This window comes from Fringilla coelebs, assembly GCF_963513975.1.
Source record: "Fringilla coelebs genome assembly, chromosome: 12".
In the NCBI taxonomy this organism is placed as follows: domain Eukaryota; kingdom Metazoa; phylum Chordata; class Aves; order Passeriformes; family Fringillidae; genus Fringilla; species Fringilla coelebs.
In genome coordinates, this window is record NC_140038.1 from 2,103,384 (window position 1) to 2,115,000 (window position 11,617).

Below are 11,617 nucleotides of genomic sequence, written 5' to 3' on the forward strand. Positions count from 1 at the left end.
GTCCCGGGAATTTTTTGCAGTGCCGGTGTGAGCAGGGAGAGTGCAGAACTCGTCCCTCGGCCCTGGAACCTTTGCTCCATGCCTTGTGTCACACCGCCCTCAAGGGGTGTGCTCGGCAGTGTCCTGGGCGTGCTGCGACTCAAGTCCTGCCCGCTTCAATCTCAGGCTCTGGGCATTCGCCTCCCTTTAAATTTCTTGTCCTTCACCTCGGAGATCTTGCACTTTAGAGAAGAATCTTGAACCTTGTAAAGGGAGGTGCCGGTGTTCTTATGATCTTATGTGTGAGCATTATTTTCAGAGGTCATACAGGAAATGGAAATAGATTTGTTAACGAGACAACATGTCAGCAGAATTGTGCTTGACGTATTTAATGTGCTCTAGTGTAGTTTTATACACAGCTGTCTGCAGCTAAGCTTCTGTCCACTGCAGATGGCATTAAAGTCACAGAACTGCTTGGCCAGCTTCAGTAGAGGTTTTATTAAGTTGAGACCTTGTGTTACAATTTACCTATATTCTGATACTTTCTATTGATATTTTGCCTGCTAGCATCTGCTTCAGAGTTGCACCTGCACCAAGAAAGGATTCACTTTCTTCTGGGCTTCTGTGGTCTCCATTACTATTGCCATCATACCTGAATGTTTCAGTGCCATACCTCTGGGAAGTTAGAGGTGAAAGCCAAATCTATCAAGTTGTTACTAGGTCTGGATTGGCATGTTTAGAGTGGTCACTGTGAGAGACTGTGTGGAGCTTAGTTGCCAGCTGGGGTTAAACCCAGTGCTCAGAACAAAAGTTTTGCTACTATTCATTTCACCTGAGTGTTCAGAGCATCAGCCAATGTCCCTCATTCTGAATGAGAAGAAACATGCCATGGGAGATGATATTCTTTCTATCTTTATGCATTGAATCTAGAAGTGGAGGATAGATATGTATCAATAAAGATAGGAAAAGTCCAGTATGTGTGCTCTGAACAGAGCTGAACTCTTTTCACACCTGTAGTTGACAAGGATATTAGTCTTCAAACAAGCAAACAGGCCTACTTTGTGAAGAAATTGGTTTAAATAATCTGCCAGGTGATACGCTAGATCTGTCTGGCAAAGACTGAACTACAGTTCTTCAGGTCAGCATTCATTCCACTTTTACACCATCATCCCTTCTTCATTCCATGTGCTCCAATTTCCACAGCAAATATGGAAGTCAGCTAAGGCAACAATCTGCTTCGCTTGATCCACTGAGTAATGTTCATCTAGTGGCTTTTAAGGATGCCAAGAGTACAAGGAAAAATGCTGCTACTGCATCATTAGATCATATGATAATACATACACATGGCAGGTAATGTTTTCAATGTTTTCAAATATTTAACACCACCAATTTTATTTCTGAGGAATACAGCAGAACAAAAGAACTCTCCATGCAAACTTCCCCACTCCCACTGTAAATTCTTAGTATATATGCAAGATACCAATTCAGGACCAAATTCTAAGCTCAGGAGGAGCCTATAGCATAGCTGGACAACCACATATATCCCAGAACAGGATGCTGTGTGAAATATCTCTGATTATTATATGCTCTATTAAATAGAAATTTTTAATATACAGTGCTAAATCACAAGCTCCTGTTCTGCACTGATTGAACCCATTACAAGCATGCCTGTAGGATTTATATTAGCTACCATCCAAAGTACTCTGATCTGAAGAAGGGTGGGAGCAAGAGGTGAGGCTCTGGTTCCAAATCAAGTGATTTGTACTGAAGAAATCTTCCTGGAAAAGCTAACCAAAAAGGAAAAACATACTGTCCTGGTTTGTAGGAAGTGGGTTTTTTGGGATGCTGTGGTCAAACCAATAGGTGCTCAGATTTGAATACTGCCACCTGGTGTGGCCCCTGAGGACACGGATACGCCTCTGAGAACACAGGGGGTTAAAAGCAGAGAACTCCCAGGGGAAAACTCTCTTGGTTCTGGTGGGTGAAAGAGGTCAGACCTGCCCTGCCCAGGTACGGGCTGGGCGGGGAGGGGAAGGCATGAGGCCAGGTGAGGTAGGCCGGGCCTTGGACAGGGTGAAGGACCCTGCAGGATGGAAGGGTGGAGGAGCACTGAGAGGCATCGGGCAGCCCACCCCCCCCAGAGAGAGAGAGAGAGCGCGAGCCTGTGCCTGTGCTTGTACCACCTTGAAATTTTTTATCATGAGTCGGCAGCACGGCTGGCCGAGAAGGAGAAGGGGGGGCTGCAGCGTGAAGGTGCCCGGCAGAGCCATCCTGGGAGTTCTGGACAGGCAGAGCCCGAGATTTTTAACCCTTTTCTTGAATGATGGAAACCTTACGAATGCTGATCCTCCTGGAGCTGAATGAGAAGAGAGATAGAGATGAAATAGGAGGAAATGGGCAAGTGTGATGGAAGTTGGTGTAAGTGAAAGATGTCAGAAGAGTTGAGAAGAATCCTAGGTAGGAGGAGATGATGGAGCGGCCTTTGGCTGGACTTCTCTTGTATAGCCATGGACAGAACCATTTTTCCTGTGACGCAGAGACTCCATTTAGGGGGAGGCAATGGCTTGGAGCCAAGAGAGTGTGGTGTTGTTATGTGAAGGAGTGTTTGAACAGAGACAACGGGTGAGGAGGGTGGTGGTGCCCTCGATCTTCAGTGAAGAAGAAGATCTCTGTTCTTGAGACCCCTCGGCCCAAGGGGGTGAATCTGGGGGGGACTGGTGTCCCAAAAGTGAGAGACTGTGCTTTTTTTGGAACTGGGCAAAGCATCCTTAAAAGGGGAACCCTAGAAGCAGCCCTGGTCCATGCACAGTGGTGAGAGCACTGGGCATGGAAGGAAGATGTCACGATGGCAAATGTTCTCTGGGCAGTGCTGTGTGTGACATAGAAACAGAAGAGGTTTTAACTGTGTTTCCTGGGGAAGTCCATGGTACAAGAGGGACTCCTCTTGATGAACTGAGAACTGATTATCTGAAGGGTGGTGATGGACTGAGAGTTGGTTATCTGAAGGGTGGTAACTAAATTGAGAATCCAAAGTTTTGTCTTACTGCAATATATTGGAAATTTGGTGGGGGAAGGAGGAATGTTTTGGAAGGTTTTCATTCTGGGTTCTATGTGGGTTTCTTTTTACATATAGTTGTAGGTTAATAAAGTTTTTTTTTCCTTTATTCCTAAGTTGGAGCCTGCTTTGCTCTATTCCTGGTCACATCTCACAGCAGACACTAGGGAAAATATATTTTCAGGGGGGGCACTGGCATTGTGCCAGCATCAAGCCATGACACATACCCAGAGCTCCTACTCCAGTTTTCCTCTGTACTCAACATGTACACCTCACTGCAAGCTACTGAAAACTACCCTTGTTTACTGTAAGCAAAGCTTTTGAGATCTGAGTGCTGAGAGCTGCATTAGTGATGAATTATTTTTCAATAGACAAGGAGGCTGCATTAAAAACATGCTTATGCTGGTCCTTGTGCATCATCCCATATGTGATAAGTGCTATGCATCATGACTCCCTAAAAGACAAAATCATCCTTACTTAAGTACTTATCTCGGCAGCTAGAGATAAAAAACAAAGGCTACCACATTTAGGGCATGGCAACTAAAACAAAGAAATCAGCGCATTTTTACACAGAATTACACTGTTCAAAGATGCAGTGAATGGGTGTAAACCCACAAATGAAAAAAGAAAGAAAACTCCACTATTATCTTGCAAAGGAACAAGGTGTAAAGTCAGTAATAGCAGTGCTAAAGTGAAAGTAGACAACCAAAAGCATATAAATGTGCTTATTTTACCATATTTAAATTTAATCTTGTTAATATATTGTTTCCTTACTTTGAAAGACTAAATATACTGCTAACATAATCCACACAGAGGTAAGAACTGACTGTTTTGGTTAAACTCTGGTTTATACTTCTTGGAGTAGGCCAAGTGATGCAGGTACAAGGGGAAAGTGAGAAGAGCAGATCTAATTGAGGTTTCTTACTCATTGTTTGTTTGTAAGGATGGGTGGGGCACAACACGAGGATTAAATATATGCATTAGTTAGAAAAGACAGCAACTGCAGTCAAACTGCTGCTTTAATGTATTGTCTTCATTATACACTGTAGCAGGGGGAGCAGAGTAAGCAAAAGGACACTTTGGCTAATGTAAAGCATGCTAACATGACAACCTTTTCAAAAGCTCCTTAAACTAGTAATTCTTAGATGCATACGAAGGTTTGTATCTTGTAGGAAGCAAATTTAAATCATTTTCCTAGTTGATTTTTTCTTTGTATTTGCTTGTTCAAAAATTATATAAATTTTTATATATAAATTTTATATAAAATATTATATAAATATAAATTTACATTTGTAATATAATACGTTTATTTAACATGTTAAAATATAGATTTCTAAAATATAAATTTATATAAAATATTATATAAATGTTATATAGGTTATATATGATACAACCTGTAAAGTATATGACAGGAATGTTACCTAATAGATCATATATTAAAAGTTTGAAGGATGGGGGTGCGTGAGGAAGATCTATGGTTTTGTGTCAAGGTAACATTTGCAGCCATTTAATTCACAGTTTGGTATCAATGACCTAATGCTGCTTCTAGCTACACAGCTAGAAATGCAAACTAATTCCATAGAGTGTAGTCCAAGTTGTTTCTGATGCTGTGAAGAATTGGGTCTTTCATGCTCTGAATTTCCCCCCTTGTGTAAAAAGGGTGAAAAAGAACAAAGGGTAAAGAATGATGTTTTGCCAAGGAGATTAGTGACCACCAAGACATCTTTGATATGAATATTTAAAGTATGTCATCTCAAAATCCATACAGAACTGTCAGTTTCTAAAGTATTCCTCCATGAAATAGTGCAGTACCACATATAATAAACTGAGGTAGATGCTTTCTGTGTCCATGCAAAGGTCACAGACCAGGCAAAACTAGTGGCAAAATCGCGTTTCTCACATTAAGGTAAGAGAAAGGGTCTAAAACTCCTAATATGCAATGGTTGTCACAGTTCCTTAGACTAAAAAATCCCCAATTTTATGCTGGTGGACTTTGTTTGCTCTATTTGAAAAGGAACTGTATATTGATATTGCAAATTGTTGAGTGTGAGAACTGTTATGCTGCATTGTCTGGTAAAGCTGTTACACAACATTTGTACTTTTATGGCCACTTAAATATTATACTCATAGAGTAGGAAATTCAGTAACAGGCTAAATTTGAGGCCATGTAGCTCTTAAAAAAATGCTGGCACAAGCCTCAGGCCGTGCATCTTACAGAACAGAACAGAACTCTGGATGACAGGCTGTACGTGAGCTGGCAATCCGTGCAGGCAGCCCAGAACCCCAGACGTGTCCTGGGCTCCAGGGAAAGGGGGGGATTCCGCCCCACTCAGCGAGACCCCACCTGCAGAGCTCCTCCTGCTCGGGGGGCCCAGCACAGGAAGGTCGAGGAGCTGCGGGAGTGAGTCCAGAGGAGGCCACCAAGTTGACCTGAGGGGTGGAGCAGCTCTGCTGTGAGGAAAGGCTGAGAGAATTTTGGCGTTTATTCAGCCAGAAGACAAGCTTCGGGGTGACCTAACTCAGGCCTTCCGGTACCTGAAGGGAACCTACAGGAAAGATGGGGCATGACTATGGCAGAGCATGAAGTGATAGAGGACAAGTGGGAACGGCTTCAGATTGAAAGAGAGCAGGTTTAGATTAGCTATTAGAATATCCTTTACTGTGAGGGTGGTGAAGCACTGTCACAGGTTGCCCAGAGAAGCTGTGGATGCCCCATCCCTCGAAGTGTTCAAGGCCAGGTTCGATGGGGTCTGGAGCAATCTGTTCCAGTGGAAGGGGCTGGAAGCGGATGCTCTTCAAGGTCCTCCCACCCCACAGCACTCCCCGCGCTCCGGAGGCCGCCGTCTGCCAGGCCGGGCCGGGCCGGGCCGCTCGCCGCTGCCCTGGGGCGGCCGGCTGCCCGCAAAGCCCGGCGGGCGGGGAGCGGCGCGCGGAGCGGACGGCAGAGAGGGCGGCTGCCCGCAAAGCCCGGCCCGGCCGCGCGCGGCGCGAAGCGGGAGGCCGTCCTTAAGATGGCTGTTGTGCGCGGGACGCCGCCGCTGTAGCGCCGCGAGGAGCCGCCCGCCCGCCCCGCTCCGCTCCGCCGCGCCCGCCATGGAGTGCCCGCACCTCGGCTCCAGCGTCTGCATCGCGCCCGACTCGGCCAAGTTCCCGCAGGGTTCGCCCTCCTCCTGGTGCTGCAGCGGTGAGTGCGGCCTGCACTGCACGGCCCTCCCGGCCCGAGGTGGCCTGGCCGTTCCTTTGTCCTCGCTGCCCGGCGGCGGGAGGGCGCCCCGCGGGCGGGGGAGGGCTCGGGGGCGCGGGGGAGGGCGGCTGCCCCGGCCCCCACACGCCGGGGCCGCCCCGCGGGACCCTCTGGAGGGGGCTGCGCCTTCCAGCCGCCGTTGCGCCCGCGGGGGAGCCGCGTGTCGAGGCAGGAGCGGGGGCTGCTCTCCGACCCCCGGCCCTGCCTCGGGCCACCAGCGCAGCGCTCTCCGGCCCGGGGTGGGCAGCGGACTTTGTCCCGGCGAGGCCAACGTCCGACGCCGCGGAGCGCTGCGGGGCCGCGCTCCTTTTGTCTGCCGGAGGAGCTGCGTTCTGTCCCGGGACCGCGGCTGACGGGAGAGAGAGACCCTGGCAGCTGCAGGGTCAGTGTGTTCTTCAAATTGGTCTGAAATTACTTTCCTTTTTTTTTTTTTTTTTTTTTTTTTAAAATTCACGTTTTTGGAAGGACTTTAGAGTGTAGTTTTAATAAGACTGTTGCGTCTTAAGGCGTCTCTTGGGACCCCCTGCCCCCCTTTCAGGCCAAGGAGCACCTCAGTGAAGGTGGTCTGTGGGGGTTTGGGAGTCACGCTCACCTGCCTGTGAGTCGGTAGAAGTGAAGACGTCTTTTTTTTTTTTTTTTTTTTTTTAGTATTTTGCTCATTTATTTAATAATGCAAATATCCTACTGTCCCTCACATGATCTTGTTCGTTCAGGGGCATTCCCTTTAAACGTGCCGTGCACCAGGTGTTTTAAGTTTAGCTTTCTACACAGATAACCCCCGTTGTTTGTTTGCTGTAGTTGTGTTCAGCAGTGCTCCGCAGGAAAGCGGACACAACTGTATAGGTTTCACTTGGGAAGTAGGCCCTGCTTAGAGCAATAGCAGGACTTGTGCCTGTGGGTACCGGAGAGAAAGAGAGAAAGCCTCCTTTATGAATGAGCGGCCAGGGAGCACTGAAGGGCTGGATGTATTTTAAGGTGTTCCTTTTTTTTAAGAGGAAAGATGGTTCTCCTTTGTCTTGTAGTTTCAGTGCCTTGGTGTGGGAAGGCTGCTGCTTACTTAACTTGTTCCCTGATTGCAGTTTCCGGGAGCCAAGGTGTGGTAGTATTTCTACTTCCTTTTGCAAAACCAGTTATTTTTGCTTTTTATTTAGAGGGTGTGCACTTTACAGTGGAGTCATGTGGAGAAATGATTAGAAAGAAAGGAGAAGTACACCTAATGTTTTTTTACAAAAACAAATAAATTATTGACAAGAAGTTTAACTCTGTAAGTCCATCTGTTATCTTCAGAATATCAAGGGTAAGCAAAGTTGTCAACAAGAAGCCTATAGCAGTAGGGAATCACCCTTCAGAGAACTTAGATACAAGTACCAAAACTAAAAAGATATTCTGAGGTATTAATAAAACTTCATAGCTTAAAAAATAGCCAGTTTATGCCTACCCTCTTATGCATTCTGCTTCTCAACAAAGAAGTTCAGCACTTAGAACAAATTTTTCTTTCTTGTTCAGAGGAGTTTCTCCCAAACCAGCACTTACAGGGAGAGCCAACTGCTGGGCAATCACCACAGTTATTTTACAGCCCTGAGGCAGGAGGAAGGTATGAGGGCTTTTTGGGAACTGAATAATGATGGCACCGTATTTAAGGGAGTTTTTTGTAATGCTTTTTAAGAAAATAAAGATAAGTCACACAGTACTCACATAGATAACTGTAGAAATCTTAACAAGTGGCTAGAGGAAAAAGCTGGGTACATTGAATTTAAAGTCCAGTGAAAAAATAGCAGGCTCTTGTTAATTTAAAGCAAATTAAATTGTGGGGGGTTTTAAAATACCTGTTGCATTTCTACTATTATACTAAAGCTGTAGCACCTCAGTTCTCACTTCCAGCTAGCAGTATGCGATTATTGCTACATTAAGTGCTTAATAGTATGTAGAGTTCTGTCTTCTTGTTTGTACTTGTTTTGGTGACTTTTATTTTTTTTAAAGATATGTAATACTGGTTTATGTCAAGTCACACTAGATACTATGTCTTATTTGCTGGGTTTGATGTAACTTTGTAATATAAAATTAGGCAGCAAATGCTGCGTGTAATCCCTTGTTAAATTTTAATGCATTTTCTATTACTTTTGATCCTGTTTTCTAAGACTGTGTGGTTTTAGTTTTGTTTGGTGATGGTAGTGTCCCAGTTGTAGAAGAATTTTTGGAAGGCAGTTTTCTGCAGTCTGTAATTACAGGGCATCTCTCATCAAGTATGTTGTCTTAAACTAACTCAGAACTTGTCAGTCCTGTTCGTAATTGCTGCTAACCTTTCCAGAAAAGGATAGTGATCCAGGAAACTTTCTGGCAGACACCTGATGTGCTAGTGATAGCAAAATGTTGCAGAATAGGCTGAAGAGTGAGTTTTAGCTCAGACTGACAGTGGCTATTTTTGTCATTATCTGGGGTTCTAGAGATTTGTGGAGCTGTAGTTGCCATGCTGGGTGATGTACACCGGTTAAGTATCTTCCTTGTTTCTCCACAAAAACTCTTAATTGCAACAATAACTTCACAAGGTAATATAGAGGCACTTTTAAATATTGTTACTTGATCTTGAATATTGTGTTACTGTGTGGTGGAGGAGTGTTGCATTTGTGCTGGTATTTAGAAGCCAGCCCTACTGAAGGTAGCGAGTTGGTTAGAGGAGTGAGTGTATGCAGCCTGAGCTGCTCTCTGATGGCCTAAATAAGGCCCTTGAAAGCATCCTACCAGAGTTGCTTTGGAGGTCTTGTGATGAAGGAAGATTGTTAAAGAAGCACTGGGAGGAAGTATTGCCAGCAAGGGTGTGATCCAGATATCAACGGGTTTGCTCTCAGTTAATAAGTGATGCAGTATGTTCATTTTTAACTGTCTCTACATCTTCTCTTATGTTCCTGTTAGGTAGTTTGGAAGTCAGAGAATTTAAGCCCCCCACCCCCCATTCATAAAGTGGTGTGCTTTCCCCTGGGTATTTAATTCAGTCAGGCCTGCTGTATACAGTAAGCAGTGCAGAAGCTGCAAAATTATCAAAAGAGAGTGCAGAATGTTTTGAGTTTTTGTGTTTCTTTGATTTTTTTTTTTTTGCAGATCTATAGGCAGGTTGTTGTTGTAATTGGGCATTTAGAAGATATATATGCAAAATAGAAATGTTATAGAAACTGAAAATGGCTTTTAATCAGTGCTGTCACGTGAAATAATGTGGGCAGATATCTGCTAATTCCAAATGGAGTGCAGTCTTTCCACGCACTTTAATTTCTGAAACTTGTGCTGAAGTTGGAAGCAGAGTCGCTGGAGGCACTGGGTCACAGACTGAAGCTGTTGCATTTGTATGATGTGCCACACCTTCAGCACTGTTGTGCAAATCATGTAATTATGAAAAGTACTCTGGAACAGCTCAGATGTGGTATTTCTCAACAGCTTTTCATAGACTCATCAAACCACAGGGAGCCCTGCCCCACCTAAGCAAGATTGCAATCTTCTAAGCACACCTGTGGAAGTCTGGAGTGGTTTTCCAACTTTTTTCTGTGTGGTTGAGGATTCATTAATTGTTCTCACTGGGCTCATTGGTTGTTCAGTGTAGAATCTGAAGTTCTATCTATAGAAGAACTGTGGACTGATAGGATTGCATCTGCTGAAGTAGAGATTCTGTGACTTTGGGTTTTTTTCCAAGGGGAATTGCACTTGTGAAGGATGCTTTTGCATTTAAGATCGCTGTCAGTTGAGTACTTTTTCTCCCCCTTAAAGAACATAATTTTGTTAAGTATTGAAGAGCAGTTCTGGCTGTGGACTAGTGTTGCCTGCAAACGCTGAGTATATGTGCCTGGCATCAGTTTTTTGCATTCTGATTTCTGTTGCATAAGAGTTGTAATTGCACCAATGGTCAGAAACATACATTGTGGGATTTGGAAATGACAGGGGGAATATGAAAGTCAGGAGAGCCAGCATGAGCAAGCTTTTTGAGGCCTCCTGAACAGTGATTATGCTGAGTTTACGACTTTCTTTGTGTGTGTTTTAAGTTACTAAAATATTTGGTGAATTCAGTTTGTTCAGAATAACACCAGATATCCCTGAGTGCTTATTTAGATTTGAGATCAAATGTTTTGGGCTAAGTAGAACTTTCAAGAATATGACTGCACTAGATCAGGCTGCTTTTGATGGGTTTTTTTGTTTGCTGCTTCCTTGCCCACCCCCCATCAGATTTGGTTTTTCTCAGTTTAGTCTCAGCGTTCTGCTTTCACTCGGGTAGGTAATGCCATTCTGCCACACTGTGATTTCTGGCTTTGGACCATTGCAGTCAGTGCCAAAACAAATATAGTGTAAAAGCACAGGTACAGACTTTACCCTCTTGGCTTTTCTTTTCATCCCAGCTGCTTCTTAGCATAGCTTCTCCATTTCCATAAGTATTTCTGTCTCTGTCTGCTTTTCCAGTTTTATTACTAGAGGTCCTAATTTCTTCTGTCTTTTCATTATTACTGTAATGTAGGAGGAGGGAAAACTTGCTGAAACTGGAGAGGGGTGGGTAGGACCTTATTCCTAAGAAAACTTCAGTTCTCTGAGTGTAAACTCAGGGTGAGATCATGGACAGTGTGTGGACCTAATGGTCTGTGTTGTGTGTGTGAGGATTATTTGCACCCTGTAGCTGGAAAATTAATTCTGCCTGGTAATTGCCATATTTATTCTGAAATTTAAATGACAAAGTAAATAGATTTTAAAAATTACCCCTTTTTATTTAGTAACTTTAATTTCAAAGTTAGGTACTCTTTCACCTTTTCATTTTTCTGGGTCGCTGCTATGCAGAAATGCTTGTTAGTAACTCTATAGGTTGTAATATCTCCTTAGATTCATTCCCTGGCTGTTGTTTTAAGTTAGCTTGTTAGATTTATGTTCTTTCAGACTCAGTCTTGTTTTCCTTAAAATTGTTTTTTGTTGTTGTTTTTTTGTTGGTTACTGATGTGTGAACTGGCTGTGAGGTCAGCAGCTACCCTGGCCTGTGAGGTAGAGCACACTGCTTTGGAACCAGTTCTGTTAGAAGATACATGTTTGTTGAGATAGGATAAAAGTCTTAATTTTGGTTGCATAAGTTAGATGGGAATTTTCCTTTAATTGCAAAAAAGAAGCGAGTCTTTCAGATGCTTAGTATCTTTTACAAGTCAGTAAATTTAAATTGGTGGGGATTAATATTTTCTAGATTTTTCTTTTGAAAATTTTGTTTATACTCTACACAACAATCATAATCTATCACAAAATTTTAACATTAGATTGGGGAAGAGGTGCTTCAGAGGAAAGAAGTAGACGTTTAATACGTTGCCTTTGAGAAACTAGATCTAATG

The 11,617-nt window shown here is 43.8% G+C and overlaps 1 protein-coding gene across 1 annotated transcript in view; it reads left to right on the plus strand.

The window, feature by feature from the left end:
• The first annotated feature begins 5,862 nt into the window (after positions 1-5,862).
• USP3 (ubiquitin specific peptidase 3) overlaps positions 5,863-11,617 on the plus strand; it is a 44,353-nt gene continuing 38,598 nt past the window's right edge. Inside the window, exon 1 of the mRNA XM_084214100.1 lies at positions 5,863-6,218. Coding sequence (XP_084070226.1) covers positions 6,128-6,218 — 91 coding nt within the window. The 5' untranslated portion in view covers positions 5,863-6,127. The remainder of the gene's footprint in view (positions 6,219-11,617) is intronic.